The 16,343-nt window shown below is 48.9% G+C and overlaps 1 protein-coding gene across 1 annotated transcript in view; it reads left to right on the top strand.

The window, feature by feature from the left end:
- Window positions 1-16,343, top strand: part of LOC125438210 (phosphatidylinositol 4-phosphate 5-kinase type-1 gamma-like) — a 118,524-nt gene that overhangs the window by 1,449 nt on the left and 100,732 nt on the right. Inside the window, 2 exon segments of the mRNA XM_048506478.1 lie at window positions 74-396; window positions 15,018-15,066. Of these exon segments, the coding sequence (XP_048362435.1) occupies window positions 74-396; window positions 15,018-15,066 (372 nt within the window).

Here is a 16,343-nt window from a genome sequence, read left to right on the forward strand (position 1 = left end):
ATCTACAGTCGCCACCGATTAACCATTTTTTTCCTTGGGAGCTTCAGACTCTATGTTTTCCCCCCCTTCCTAGCAGGGCCACGCCGCTCTGGCTTCGGCCGACCACAGAGACGAGGCTGCCCTCCCCTCTCTTCCCCCGCACGCCGCTCTAGCCGCCGCCCTCGGTGATGGCGACTCCGCGGAGTGCGCGCGCATGCCTTCGCCTGCCCGCCGGGCTCCGTCTCTTCGGCGCGGGCGGCTGGCCGGAGCTGAGGCTGCCTCCCTCCTTCCTCCCCCCTCCGGCCGGCCATGGAGCTGGAGGCGCCGGACCAAGCAGGCAGCGCCGGCAGAGACCGAGGCGGGGAGCCGGAGCCGTCACCCCGGAGGCGGGATGGGGGGCCCTGGAAGCAGCTGGAGGTGAGGCGGGGGGGGGGGGGGACCCTGTTGGGGAAGGGGGGCGTCTTGATCTCCCCGACATGCCGCGTGGTGACGGGCATCGCTGCCGGTGCACCTGGTGGAAGCTTATCCCCATCCAAAGCCATTCTCATCACCACCACCATCATCATCATCTTCTTCTTCATCATCATCATCATCATCAGCAACCTTGCTGCCTTATTGTGTCATCCACCCTCATCCTCTTTATTCGCTGCCCTATTTATTATCTCTATTAATTATTGCTAAATCATCCTGCCCATCGCTGCTGTTTATCGCCATTATATTATTGATTGCTGTTGCCGGCGTAATTGCGGTAATTGTCCCCATCCATTTTTCTGTTATTGGAATCTGTATTCTGGTTTTGGCCTGAAGGCCTGTTTACTGAGCATTTTTCAAAAAACGCTCATTCCCCTACCCACTGCCTCGTGTGTGTCGAAAATGTGCCTTTTCTGCAATGTTTTAGTACCAGGCTAGCTAGATTCATGGAGTAAGGCTTTACTAGGGAACGGGGGGGCGGGGGGCGGGGGGGGGCATTTTAAAATGCGACGTTTTTCTTCTGCCCTTCAGCTTCAAGGAACTCAGGGGGCCATGTGTGGTTTCTCTCTGCCCTCCCATTTTCACAACAGCCCTGCAAGGAAGGTTGGGCTGAAAAGGGGGCTGACTTGGGGGAGGCACTCAGGAAGCATCGCGTGGAGTGCAGAGGATTTGAACCCCCCGGACTTCCCAGTTTGGATCCTGACATTCTAACCATGACACTGACTTAGGTCATTTTTTTCTGTTGGGGGGGATGTAATGCGATTCTTCTCTCCAGAAAGCTGCTTCAGGCATTTCAAATGACCTAAATACTTGTTTCCTATCATAGGTTTATTTTTTTTCAATGGACTGTGTAAAATCTTAAAAGGTGGTGTTATCGCTGTTTTTTTATTAACAGCCATGTTAATATCAGGGGAGGTTGCTGCGTAGTGGTATTATTGTACTGTGATTACTAAGAACAGTTGCGATAACCTCATGGCCACCCACTGTGAGTTTGGGCTCTCAAAGGGTTTGCAAAGGCCTCACTGTCAACCCACTAACCAGACCTAGATTTGCTCAGTAAGGTTTTACCGTGAGCTTTCCAATTATAATTAACAATCTCATGGAGTCATAGCGGGATTTGGGACATTTATTATACTTGGAACGACGGTGTGTTGGTGGTGGGAGTTGTTGAGAGGATGGGAGTTGGGAGAAGAAGAAGAAGAGTTTGGATTTATATCCCCCCTTTCTCTCCTGCAGGAGACTCAAAGGAGACTTACAATCTCCTTGCCCTTCCCCCCTCATACAAACACCCTGTGAAGTGGGTGGGGCTGAAGAAGAGCTCTCAGAAAGAGCTGTGTGACTGGCCCAAGGCCACCCAGCTGGCGTGTGTGGGAGTGTACAGGCTAATCTGAATTTACAGATAAACGCCTCCACAGCTCAGGGAGCAGAGCTGGGAAACAACCCCTGTTCCTCCAGATTGGGTACACGCGCTCTTAACTATCCTACGCCACTCGCGTAGGGCTTTGGAGTCAGCCTTGAAGCATTTGGTTTTCATCCATATTTCCCAGGTATGAGCATGTGTGTGTGTTTTTTGCGGTGTATTTCTGTGCTGCTCCCTGTATGTTCAAAGCAGTGTGGGGTCGTAATGGTGGTGAAAAGGGTAGGCAAGGCATGTGGTAACCCCTGTGAGGGCACTTCAGATGTTCAGCTGTGGCACTTCAGATGTTCATGGACTACAATTCCCATCAGCCTCTGCTGGCATGGCCAATGGGGAATTTGTAGTCCGCGAGTATCTGAAGTGCTGCTGCTTGGACTTACCTACTGTAGCAAGGGGTTTTCAAGGCAAAAGACAAACAGGAGTGGTTTGCCATTGTCTGTCTTCATATTTGACCCTGGGCTTGCTTGGTGGTCTCCATCCATGTGCTGAACAGAGCTGACCTTGCTTAGCTTCTGAGATCTGCCAAGGTCAGGCTGGCGTGATGGCTATCCAAAGGTCAGAGTATGTAAAGCAAAGACCTCATAAAAAAAGAAATAAATCACCAAGGCTGATACGAGGATTAAAAGCGGAATCCTTAAAAACAAGGCATATAAAATAATAGAAAAAATCTCAGCATGAGAATGCGTCACATGGAGGATGATTCTTGCTTTAGGCTAGAGAGAGCCTCAGTTTGCAGCAATGTACAGTTTAGGAGGGGTTTTGGGGAAGCTGGTGTTGCAAAATAAGTGTGTTCTTTCCTTAGGAACCTGGAGATCTTCTGCCAGTCAGGAGGAGACAGTACTGCCGTAGAGCAGGGCTCTGCAACCTGGGGCTCTCCAGATGTTCATGGACTACAAGTCCCATCAGCCCCTGCCACCAGGGCCAGGTGGAGATCTGGAGAGCCACAGATTGCAGACCCCTGCCGTAGAGAAACCCAGAGTCCATTTAGAATAGATTTCATGTGTCAGTAATGGAGCTGATTCTATGCTGCAGAAAGCCCCAGGTCCGATCCTGGGCATCTCACATCAGAGGATCTCAGCAGGGTGTGGGAACAGCCTTTCTTCTAGAGCCAGCGTGGTGTAAGTGGTTAAGAACAGGTGCACTCTAATCTGGAGGACCCGGTTTGATTCCCAGCTCTGCCACATGAGCTGTGGAGGCTTATTTGGTGAACCAAGATCTGCTTGTGCAGTCCAACACATGCCAGCTGGGTGATTTTGGAGCTAGTCACAGCTTCTCAGAGCTCTCTCAGCCCCACCTACCTCACAGGGTGTTTGTTGTGAGGGGGGAAGGGCAAAGAGACTGTAAGCCCCTTTGAGTTTCCTGTCAGTAGAGAAAGGGAGGATGTAAATCCAAACTCTTCTCCTCTTCCTCCTCCGCGAGACCCTAGAGTAGACCACAGCCAGAGAGAGAAATACTGGCAGCTCCAATGCAAAAGGCTTTTTTGTTGGGAGAAAGGCTAAAGTCACCAAAGAAGCACATGATTTGTATATGGAAGGTTGTCAGATCCCCAATGATTGAAACAACACCTTGTAGAAGACAGGGGTTTATTCATCTAGAGGACAGCTTGGGAAAGCCAGAATTGACATTTCCCGTGCATACAGCAGTAATATCTTTGAGGGTTCCCACCCTCATGTGAGCAGTACAAGGAAAGATGCAGACAGTATGATAAGAGTATTAGTCCATTGGAAATGGCATTGACCAGCACCTGGCGGTAGAAACAGTTAATATCACACACCGTAAAGCCATGTATATGTGCATCCCCCCCAAAAGCCCAGAAAGCTGGAAGCAGCTCCCACTAGGCATCATGACAAAGGTCCAGGTTCATGTTTTGGGTGTTCCACAAAGGGATGTCGGGCAACGTGGGTCTTGGCTTGAATACTGAGAGGAACCACAGTCTGCCAGAGTAGACAGTGGAGGGAAGGAATTGAAGGAAGACCGGCCCGTGTTCTGACTTGGTAGAAGGCAACATCTCTTGTTCAAGGAAAACTATCTATTACTAATAATAATAATATATAAAGTTAGTATAAATTCCAGAGAAACGTCATATCCGCTAGCTGCAAGCCCAAAACAAACCACTCTAGATCATCCAAAGCCTCGGATTTCATACCAACAGCTTCCTATTGAGGCAAGACATTTTTCTGAGCCAGAGTCCTCACCTTCGGTAGAGGTGGACATAAATGTCACCCATTGCAGACCCACGGCACAGAGGGGAACAAAATGTAAACCGAGTGCAGTCAAATGGCAGTGACATGCAGGAGGCATGACCGTGGTAACTCAACTACATCTCTGGTTTTTACGTGTTGTTGTCTTTTGACTCCCAATAAGTTTGGGGCATCTCGATTTTTTTTTTCTCGAAGGCCTTTGCATGACTCACCTACCAAATGAGGACATTCAGCAAGTTCCTCTCACGGTGTCTCAGATACCTGTTTGTACCCATGCTGGATATTGAGGAGATAATAGGATGGAGTGTAGAGGGTGGGACAATTGGAATGGGGCCCCGAGAGTAGCTTCTATGTGACGCCTTAATGTTATCCTATTATTAAAAAGACTAGCTGTGGTGATGCGATGACTCGCCTCCAGCCACCTGCTGCAGTATGACTCCACTTCCAGCCAATCACCGCATTACACGACCTAATTTGGGGTGGAGCCTACACAGAATGGGTAAAAAAAATAAAACACAAGCAAAACGTTAGCAGAAGTATGGTGGTCACTCCCTCTCTATGCTTATCCTCGCCTTCTCTCCCCCGCTGCCTCTTAAACATTACAGTCACTGGGCTGTTTTGCAGCTACCTCCAGAGGAGTAGGGACAGGTGTATCAAGAACGGCCTTTGGGAAGGTTGTGACTACTGGTGGCCACAACTGCCCCATAAACTGTTGTGTGGTGATATAGGCATCCGGGAAAAGGAGGAGGAGGAGGAAGGAGCTGGTGACACGGGGTTGAGGTTGGAGGAACATAAGAACATAATAAGAACATAAGAACGAGCCTGCTGGATCAGACCAGAGTCCATCTAGTCCAGCACTCTGCTCCTCGCAGTGGCCCACCAGGTGCCTTTGGGAGCTCACCTGCAGGATGTGAAAGCAATAGCCTGCTGCTGCTGCTGCTGCTGCTGCTCCCGAGCACCTGTATATTTTAGTAAACTAAACATTAAATGTTCACATACACATCAGTCTTATAAGTTCCTTCACCTAGATGTTATATATCCAGATTTTATGAAGTCTTCTTAGGCAAGTGCATCAATTCAGTAAAGGCTGGCAAACTAGCTTTTCGTTCTGTTCACTCTCACTGTTATTTTATTTCCCACCTTGGGTCTCGTGATGCCCAAGAGAAGGTTGAGGATATAAATATTGTCAATAAGTGAGGCACTCAGAGACTGAAAGAGAAATAACATGTTTTTCTGCATTTTCTACAAGTAGTTAATTTCTGAGCTTTCAAGAAATAATACCAAAATATGAAAAAAAAATTCTCTTGGCGCCTTCAGAGGAGGCTGCCGCTGTAAAAACTAGGCATAGCTAGCGAAGGAACTCTTGTTGAAGATGTCTGCCGAAGGACTTCCACCACTCTTCCGCTGAGACTCTGCCTCAATAGTACATCTTTGGTAAACCATGGTACAAAGTTCAAATTGTTTAAACCAAGCCATCGCCACAATTCTGGTGCGATTGGCTAGATGCTCACATGGTGGTTGCTGCATCTCCCTTGGAAGTTAGGCACCTAGAAGAAGAAGAGTTTGTTTTTATACCCCGCTTTTGTTTACTGTAAGAGTCTCAACGCCACTCTGCCATTATCTCCTCTCCCACAACAGTGGCACCCAGAGGTGCAGGTTGAACTGAGTAGAATTCCGAGAGAAGCGAAGGAGTGGGTCTAAGATTGTCCAGCAGGCTTCATGTGGAAGAGTGGGAAATCGAACCAGTTTTCTCGGAAGAGCCAACATTGCAAAGCTAGAGACTTCTAGAGAAGCACGTTTCATTTCAGTTGTCAATCCAGGCTTCCAGATAGTTATGGACCACAGCTCCTGATTTCACCTCGCGCAACATGATGCTGGTAGTGATGATGGGAACCAGTCCATAACATCTGAGGGGACGCTGAGTTGGTGACTATCTGTGGCTGGCATAGCTGAGGCCAGGACCTAATGTAATTCTGCTGCTCCCTCCTCCATGTGGTCTCAACTCCATGTGGGAGGGGGGCGCAGAGCCAGCCAGCAGGTACTGGGGTGCAGCGAAGGGGGGGGGGACGTGTAGATACACCCAAAATTTGAATAACTATGTCCATGTCAACTCTTTCTAGCTCCCTTGCTACGCTTGTTTTATAGTCTGCCTTTTTCACCCGAGACCCAAAGCGGGATTACGCGTAGAGTGAGTTAGTATAGTCCAACAGGGATGAGACATTCAATAAGCAATGAAATAGGGATTAGATTTAAATGAATCTGGAATCAAACTAGAAAAGATAAAACAAAGCGAATCGGAAGGGAAAGGATGTAAAATGTATGAACTGGTGGTTGTGTGGATTTGTCAGGGCTGAGAAGTCACACATGGTCTGGTAGGCTCTTTGCTGTTACATCAGCTTTGTCTGCATCTGTGGAGCTGAGATCTTGAGAGGTGCCATGTCCACGGTAAAAAGTACATCTTACCAAGCGAAGGCTCTGAGACATGCCAAATGCAGAGGCTGGCAGAATTGGAGTATGCACAAATAGCGGGGTCACATCGCCCAGAAAACCTACTATATACAGCGACTCAGGCCACAAAAGCCTCCAGTGTTAACATGATAGTTCCATGGAATGTCAACTCAATGCATGTAGTAGCTGTGCAGAAAGGGCAAACTCTATGCTGGGGGGATCATTAGTGTAGGGAATTGATAATAAAACCGCGGGATTGTCATGCGTTCCTTATATAAAGCAGTGAAAGGACCTGACCGCGCTTGGAGTACCAGGTCCAGTTCTTGAATGCGCCGCACTTCAAAAAAGCAAGATAATAGAGGAGATAGAAAAAGTGCAGAGAAGGGGCAACGTGAGGATGTGATTGAGGGACTGGAGGCAACTTTCCCATGAGGGAGAGGCTGCAGCGTACCTGGGACTCTTTAGTTTGGAGAGGAGGCGGCTGAGGGGGGACATGACCAGTTCACAAAATTATGCATGAGGTAGAAAATGTTGACAGAGAGAAATTTTTCTCTGCCTGTATACTAGAACCAGGGGCATTCATTGAAAATGCTGGGGGGTGCGAATTAGGACTCAATTAAAAGCTGAAACACTTCTTCACGCAACGTGGTGATTGACAGTGCTTGGAATATGCTGCCAATGAGGTGGGTGATGGCCACTAACCCGATAGCTTTAAAAGGGGTTTGGACAGATTTTATGGAGGAGGAAGTCGACATGGCTACCAATCTTGATCCTCCTTGATCTGAGATTGCAAATGCCCTAACAGACCAGGTGTTCGGGAGCAATAGCCGCATGAGAAGGCCATTAAGTCCTACATCCTACATGTGAGCTCCAAAAAAAGGCACCTGGCGGGCCACCGCGAAAGCAGCAGAGAGCTGGACCCGATGGGACCCTATCCATCCAGCTGGTTTGTTCTCTTATGTTCTTATGACACATTAAGGCATGATTCCCAAACTAGGGTCTCCATATAACCCCAAGTGCCGTGAATAGCGATCCCAGGGGTGCCCACGGCAATGTGTTACCGACCCCCCCTCACTTTTTTTGTGGTATCTCCCAACTGCAGCACATAGCAAAGGACATGGAAGGCTCAGGGCTCCAGGGGCAGGGTCATGAACCACTGCAGCTTCCCCACCCTGGGAGGGGAAGGTTGGGGGAGTGGCAAAATGGAAGGACACCAAGGTGGGAAGGGGGGGATGGCAGGGGCACTGTGGGATATGCAAAGAAGGAGGTCAAGGGGTATCAAGTGGATGTTGAAAAGGCTGGGGAACACTGCATTAAGGTGTGCAAAAGCCCATAGTAGGAATCGTAGGATAGCAACCTGTCCAGCATTGGTGAGCAACACAGTCCCTGATAGTTCATCAGGGTAACTTTCTGCAAACTATGTTTGGCACAGTGTAACCCTATTACCTATGTAGAAGAGCCCTGTTGAATAATTCCAGCCTTGTACAAGGCTCCCATCTCTGGGGCTGAGACATGCTATAGCAAGGAAATGAGCGGCTTAACGTAGCTTGAGTCATTCCTCGTTGCCCACAGTTTAATTTCGTCAGCAGCTGTTTCTTTCCTCATTTTCTTTTGAATTGCCTCCCGGATTTCTGCAGCGTCAGCGCTGCAGCAATGATTCTTTCTGAAGCTCTGTCCAATGTTTTGAAATATACTGCAGCCAGGGATCTCGTAGCCTGGGACAAACCTCTACAAGTTTCTCTTTAATCTCAGTTTTTCTTTTAATCCAGTGGTGGATACTTTTTGAGGAAAAGAGAATTCCATCTGGTACGATCGTGATCTTTGGCTTACAGATTTCTGTAAATAAACTGCTCAAAACTGGGTTCTCATTAAGGAATTCTAAGTATAAGTCTCTGTGGAATTCGGACACCTGGGATTCTTCTCCCATGCTTTTCTGTGAAGGTGAAGCAGAATGGTAGTTATGGACACGTTTGCCACTGTTTTATTTTATTCCTGGAGAAGTAATTCAGTCCTATTGAAGATAGATCAAAATGAACACTGCAAACTATTAGTCATTAAGTAAAAACTTCCTGGCCATTGTCCTTTTTCTTGCAGCAGTGGCGTATTAGTGGTTAAGAGCAGGTGCACTCTAATCTGGAGGAGGAACCGTGTGGTTTGATTCTATATCTGCCGAAGAATTTTGAACCGTGTGTGGGAAGTCTCTATCTGGGAATCTAGATTAGGCCTGTGCACTCCCACACACGCTCAGCCAAGTGGGTGACCTTAAGAAGTCACAGTTCTTCTGAGCTCTTTCAGCTCCAACCCACCCTGGCTGGTGGTGGTGAGGGGGGAAGGTGACTGTTGAGATTGTAAGCCCCTTTGAGGTCTCCCCTACAGGAGAGAAAGGGGGGATATAAATCCAACTCTTCTTCTTCTTCTTTGCCGTGTTTGCTGCATCATGTGTCACAGAGTTGCGTCTCTGAATTTTTGTGTGCGGATTGTTGTCGTTTTAATGGCTCTGGTGTGCCTGCAGACTCCTGGATGAACCCCAGAAAGAGCTTCTGCTGGGTAGAGCTCCATGGTTTATGGTGGCAAAGTGTTTGCTTATATCTGGGAAGGTCTCAGGTTGCCAGAGGCGGAGCTACCAGGGGGCTGGGGTGCGCGCATTGCACCAGGCGCGTGCCGGGGGTGGTGGTGGTGTAAAATCCCCCCCCCAACGGCATTCTCCTCCACATCTCATATCTTTTCCAATACACTTAGCGCAGGCTGGAGGGCAGCCTGTTGGCCTCTAGCTGACATTGGTGGGAACTACATTTCCCATGAGACCTTGGGGCTCGCAAGGTCTTATGGGAAGTATAGTTCCCACCCAGGTCAGCCTTCAGCCTGAAGGGAATAGGCTGCTTCTCCTGCACTGTTTTATCAAAAGAGTAGAGAGTGTGTGTGTGTGTGGGGGGGGTGATGGCGCGGAGGGGTGTGTGCCGTGGAGGGGGGGCACTGCAGCGGGGGCGGAAAACTGAGTGCGCACCAGGCGTACTCTGGTCCAGGTATGCCTCTGCAGGTTGCTCTCTTTTCCACGATGGCACACCTGGAGAAAACCTGGTCTTTTCGGTACAAACAGTATGCTGGAGAGGTAGCTAGAATTTCTAGATGTCAGGAGCCTTGGCTTCTACGTCCCATTGTTCAGTTGAGCTTATTTACAGTCATTTGACTGGCAGATAAAAACCAACCAGTATATGCTACAAAATGTTGTGCTGGCACACCTGCCTCCCAGCATCACGTACCATTCCGGGGCCCAAAGCCACACCTGGGCAGGGGGGAGGCATCCTTTCATATACCTATCTGTCATATGTTAATGGGCCTTTTGTTCTTAATCGCTGTACTTAGCAACATAGCAAGTGGGCGACCTTGCCAAAGGCCTCCGGAATGCGGGAGGTAGGAGACTCCGGGCAGAAGTTTATAGCTGGGCCTTGAAACATTCAGAACTCCATAACAGAGCCTTTCACACCTTATTGTTCTACTAATCCAGTGATAGCAAACCTTGAGACCGAGTGCCAAATTGCGTGTTTTAAACCCAATTCTATTTATCGCAGTAAAAGTGCCAATAATTTGGCAAAAATTGCAGCTTAAAAACCCACTTATTTTATCGCAAAGTGCCAACACGGCAATTTAACCTGAATAACTGAAGTTTTCGCTTTAGAAAAATAGGTTATTCTGAGGCATGCATTACTACTGGGGAGTAAGCTTTATAGCCGCTAGGTTGCTTTGAAGCAACCGTGCAACTCCTTCCAATCAACTAGGGGGGTTTCCTCAGAAGCAAGTCTCCATTGTCGTAGCAACTGGAGCTCATTCCCAGGTAGTGGGATCGCGCTTTAGTTTTTCAAGCATGAAAATCAGTGGGCTTAAATTGTGGCGCTTAACATTAGATAATATAGACACTATTTCCCCAAAACTAGGGACCCTAAGTTTAATGCTAATAATCGAACCCAGTGACCCAGTGGCCCTAAATGTGTGTGGGGGGGAGCAACTCTGTTTGCGCGTGCCCACAGAGAGGGCTCTGAGTGCCACCTCTGGCACCCGTGCCATAGGTTCGCCACCACTGTACTAATCTGTGGGAAGATAGGAGGGGGCATTCGAGTGGGAAACAGAAAATAATAAATGTGTTTGCAGAAGCCAGGATCCCCAGATCTGGCTTCTGAGCGTTTGAGTGTCTGCTGACAAACCAATAAAGACTTCTGATTTCATATCCAGAGTCCAAATTATTGACTGCTGTACCAGGACCTAATACCATTTTGTCACACCAACCAGAGTTCTCTGCACTCTACTGTGTGTAACAGACTTTTGCTGCTGTGTATGTTATAGAATTGTCCTCATTCTTAAGTAAAAAGCTAACCATGAAATCATCCAAATGTCTAAAAATTTTGGTCAAACAAGGGCAAAATCAACCGGTTTCTAACATTCCGATAAAATTCACAATACAACGAAATGTGGTCAGTCGTTTCAATTGCTCCAGAGTTTCAAGGGCACACTCGGGCCTCCATGGATACACGATGAAATCTCCCACTGAGCACAGCTGATAGAACGGCACTAAAACATGCCTTTGAAAGGAGGCTTAACAAAATTTGGAGAAGGTAAGTGGATGTTAGAGTTAGAGCCAGTGAAAAATTAAGCACAACTCTTGGGTAACTGAAATGAGCTTGGGAGAAGAGGGTCATCTCTCATGAGCCCTACAACTCGAGCGTCTGTGAGTGCATCGGGACTGACCTTTTTTTTTTTGCTCTACTCAAACCCATTTCGAATAAATTGTCAGGAGCTAGACCTATAGGGCGAAGTTGGTTAATTATCCCCATGCTCTTGGTCATAGGTGTCAAACTCGCGGCCCGCCAGATGTTACGGACTACAGTTTCCATCATCCGGCAGGGGATGATGGGAAATGTAGTTCATAGACATCTGGAGGAGGCTTCGTGCAAGTTTGACTCCCTGTCGCTCTGAGGAGGACTGAGGGTTGGTTGTCTATGTCCTGTTTAACTCACTGTGCCTCCTTGACGAACAAGAAATAGTACAAGTTCTGAGAAACAATAACTACTCGTGAGAAAAAAAAATGTGAATGGCGCGGACAGTGAAATACTACAGGTTGCTTCTTTGCATCATTGGAATTTAGCTTGGGGACCTTGGTGTACTTTCGGCCGATCTGTTTGTGGAATCTTTTTCCCCCCCCAACTGTCTCGTAATATATGCCCACTCTCTTCAAACGACTTTTATCGCCAGGTTTGTGGAAAGACACCACGCCTTCCAGGAAGAAGATTGCCTCTCTCTTCCTGGACACCCGACCAAGTGTAGGGACTTCAGCTCTGGTCTCCAGCCGGAATTTGTCCCTCTCCTTCCTTTTCCTGCTCCCCAAGCAGCCATGGTTGCTGCCACTTGCTGCAGCGAATCCCGGCAAATTGGCCTTTTGGCAGGTCTTGTTGGACTCTTCCCAGCACGCCTGTCACATTTCTTTTCTGCAAAAATGGACACATGCTGGCAGGGGAGACATAAGAATTATAAGAACAAGCCTACTGGATCTGTGACCACAGAGACCATCTAGTTCAGCACTTATGCTCCTCAGAGTGGTCCACTAGGTTTCTTTGGGGAGTTCACCTGCAGGAGGTAAGAAAGCAATGGCCTTCATGCGTCTGCTGTTCCCGAAAAGCACTTGGTCTGCTCAGGCCTTTGCAATCTCCAGATCTAAGTAAGGGATCAAGATTGGCAGCTTTTCACAGATCTATCTTCTCCTTATAAATCCATAGGTTCAAGTTCCCTTTTTAAAGCTCTCCAGGTGAGTGGGCCATCACCACCTCCTGTGGCAGCTTATATTCTCCAAATGTTCACCAACCACGCATTGCGTGGAAGGAAGTGTTTCCTTTTATTAGTCCCAATCCTTCCCCAGCATTTCTTTTCAATGGCGTCCTCTGGTTCTAGTATTGTGGAGTAGAGAGAGAAATGTCTCTCTGTCCCACATTTTCTACCCCATGCATAATTTTATAGACTTCAACCATATCCCCCCCTCAGAGCGTCTCCTCTCTCCAAACTAAAGAGACGGCTTGAGAACCGCTTTCTGGTATGAGTGCTGGATTGGGCAAGGAGAGGGGGCTGTGCCAGCCATGTTAATCCCTTTTGAGTCTCCTGTCGGTTGGTTGTTGGCCCCACAGCCTCGCTTGATAGGGTGCTGGTGGCTTAGGAGGGCGTATGGAGAGACGCACCTCAATCCTGAAAGCAGGATTACGCTTGGAAGTGGGAAGGAACATGAAGGGGGCTGGGGTGGGGGATCCAACTGGGAAGCTGTCTCGCCCCAAAGAACGGCTAACTTGTCTGATTTGTTCTGAAATAGTTACCGCTGAACACCTTTCTAAAAAATGTCCCTATTGCTTTTATATAATGCCGTCTGTACTGATAGCTCCCCAAAAAAGGAAATACTCTTCCTTCACTCAACCTCCCCTGCCTAGTGGTGCGTTTCCAAATTCATTTTTTTCCTTGGAAAGAGGGTAGCAACGTGCATTTTCCCAAAAATAAGGCAAGTATCTTCTTGGCCCTCTCAGATGGACCATAGTCCATGTATTTTCAGTGGAAGGTCTTATTTTTTCCTGTAAGTTCTGTTCGTCGGAGGGGTGGCAACTTATGTCAGGGATGAACTGAGCCGTCTCCCTGCAGTGGCGTATGAGGCTAAGCAGAGCTCGTGTATTATCCACCCTGGGGGAAGCGTAGAAGGAGGAGGGAGGAGGAGGAGGAAGAAGAGGTGAATGGAGTTATATCCCCCCCTCTCTGTAAGGAGACTCAAAGAGTACCAAACTCTGCTTTCCCTCTCCTGCCACAACAAGGTAGGTAGCCATGAGAGAGGTCAGAAGAACTGAGCTTGCCCAAGGTCACCCGAGCTGGGATGCAGGCTGGAGTGCTTGCATTGTACAGGCTAATCCTGGATTCCCCAGATAGCCCTCCACACAGCTCAGGAGGCAGAGCGGGGACTCAAACCTGGTCCCTCCAGGTTAGAGTACACCTACTCTAACCACTACGTTCCTGCTGCTCTATGCCATACCTGCTCATTATCTATAGAAGATAGCCAGTCCACTGACCAAGATCTCCTGAAGTCTAGGTGGAGTGAATTTTGAGTATTCTCCAGAGGTTGAGGGATTACAATTCCTATCAGCCCTACCAGCACGCTACTACCATGCTGGCAGGGTCGTATGGGAATTGTAGTCCATACCATCTGAGTGCCAAAGGTTCACAATTTGTCCCAGCCCTTTGCTGGCAGGATTAGACCCAGCAGTTAGCTAGCTCCGGCCGACTTTGTGGTAAACCTCTCCGTGAGCTTAAGCCCTTTTCCCTTTCTGTGGTGGGCTGGGACTGGCTGCAGAGAGTGTAACTTGGAGGCCCCTGGGACGGAGGTCTGTGGTAGGCAAAATAAGAGCACAGATGGAGGCCGCTGGCAGCCACTTCCCCATCTCCTTCTGCCCCGGGCCTGCTGAATGGGCTGTTGGCTCTTCACCCACCGAAGGAGTTAATTAACACAAGAGTGACTCTGCCAGCTCTTTGGTTTCCAGTATTGGGCGTACTCACCTGGGCTCCTGATTTAAGATCAACAGTCAGAGTTCATCTGCAACGCTCCTCTTTACCGTAAGAGCATAGGACATTCCATGCATTGAAAAACAGGCTGGGGGAGAAAAGTGAGATAGGGACTAATAAAAGTTAGGAAACACCTCACAACGTGTGATTGGTGTTTGGAATATGTTGCCACAGGAAGGTGGTGATGGCTAAATTCACCTGGATAGCTTTTAAAGGGGAGCTTGAAACAGAATGCATGGAGAAGTCGCATCCGTGGCCACCAATCTTGATCCTCCCCTTGTCCTGAGACTTTCAAATGCCTGAGCAGACCAGGTGGAAGGAGGAGGAGGAGGAGGAAGAAGAGTGGATATTATATCCCCCCCTTTCTCTCCTGTAAGGAGACTCAAAGGGGCTTACAAACTCCTTTCCCTTCCCCCCTCACAACAAGGTAGGTAGAGTTGAGAGAGGTCAGAAGAACTGACTTGCCCAAGGTCACCGAGCTGGCGTGTGCTGGTGCGTGCACAGGCTAATCTGGATTCCCCAGATAGCCCTCCACACAGCTCAGGAGGCAGAGCGGGGAATCAAACCTGGTCCCTCCAGATTAGAGTACACCTACTCTTAACCACTACGTTCCTGCTGCTCTATGCCACACCTGCTCTACGCCACTGCAGAAGACAGTCCACTGACCAAGATCTCCTAGCCCAGTGGTGGCGAACCTTTGGCACTCCAGATGTTATGGACTACAATTCCCATCAGCCCCTACCAGCACGGCCAATTACCATGCTGGCAGGGGCCGATGGGAATTGTAGTCCATAACATCTGGAGTGCCAAAGGTTCGCCACCACGGTCCTAGCCCCTTTGTGGCAGGATTAGACCTGGAAGAAGAAGAGTCTGGCTGACTTTTGTAAACTCTCCGTGAGCTGGAGCCCTTTTCCCCCTTTCTGTAGGTTGACTGCTGCAGAGAGTGTAACTGAGGCCCTGGGACGAGGAGGCCTGGTAGGCAGGCAACAAGAGCACAGATGAAGCCGTTGGCAGCCGCCCCCCATTCCCTCTGCCCCGGCCCTGCTGAATGGGCTGTTGGCTCTTCACCCACCCCGATGAGTTAATTAACACAAGTGACTCTGCCGCTCTTTGGCTTCAGGCTGGGCGCCAAACACTTGGCTCCTGATTTAAGATCAATAGCCGGTGGTTCACCTGCAACGCTCCTCTTTGCAAGAGCCAGGGGACATTCATTGAAAATGCTGGGGGGAAGAATTAGGACTAATAAAAGGAAACACTTCTTCACGCAACGTGTGATTGGTGTTTGGAATATGCTGCCACAGGAGGTGGTGATGGCCACTCACCTGGATAGCTTTAAAAGGGGCTTGAACAGATTTATGGAGAAGTCGATCTGTGGCTACCAATCTTGATCCTCCTTGTTCTGAGATTGCAAATGCCTGAGCAGACCAGGTGCTCGGGAGCAGCAGCAGCAGCAGAAGGCCATTGCTTTCACCTCCTGCAGGTGAGCTCCCAAAGGCACCTGGTGGGCCACTGCGAGTAGCAGAGTGCTGGACTAGATAGACTCTGGTCTGATCCAGCAGGCTAGTTCTTATGTTCTTATGCCTCTCCTAGGCTCTGCCTCTGTTCTGAAGCACTTGAATACGTTCCAAAATTCGAAGTCGCCAGAGGCTTAAAGATGCTACCCCAAACTGCGAGTGGAAAAAGCTCTGTGAAAAAGACTGCAAATACAGTGGAACCTTGGTTTCCGTTGGTAATCCGGTCCGAAAAGAGATCGGGATGAAAAGCCGAAACCAAGCCAGAAAACCGAGGGCAAACTTTTCCATAGGAATCAAAGTAGAAATCCAATTAATCCGTTCCAGGCACCTCCAAAAAACAGACCAAAAAACACATTTTGGGTGAATAAACATAGCGTTTAATGCTGAAAATGGTAACAAAACAATAACACCAGGACAGGGGTCGAAGCAACCTTTACCACCCAAAAAAAGCTTCATTTGGACCTTCGTTTTCCATGGCCCCGAAGATCTGGCCGAGCCGGGAGAGGTGGCTCCGGCGACAGGAGTCCGCCTCCGGTTCGGCCCCTCCACTCACCTTTCCTTCCAAGCTGCTCTGGAGGGACATGCCCACGCTACCCTCCCAACCTCCAGGCCACGTGGAGCCGCAGTAGAAGGCTGTAAGAAAGAACCGCATGCGACTCTGGAGCCACAGGTTACCCAGACCCCTGCATTAGAGACCAGCTTCAGAGCCAGTCGGGATATCACCGTCAGCACCAGAAA

This window comes from Sphaerodactylus townsendi, linkage group LG01 (genome assembly GCF_021028975.2).
Source record: "Sphaerodactylus townsendi isolate TG3544 linkage group LG01, MPM_Stown_v2.3, whole genome shotgun sequence".
In the NCBI taxonomy this organism is placed as follows: domain Eukaryota; kingdom Metazoa; phylum Chordata; class Lepidosauria; order Squamata; family Sphaerodactylidae; genus Sphaerodactylus; species Sphaerodactylus townsendi.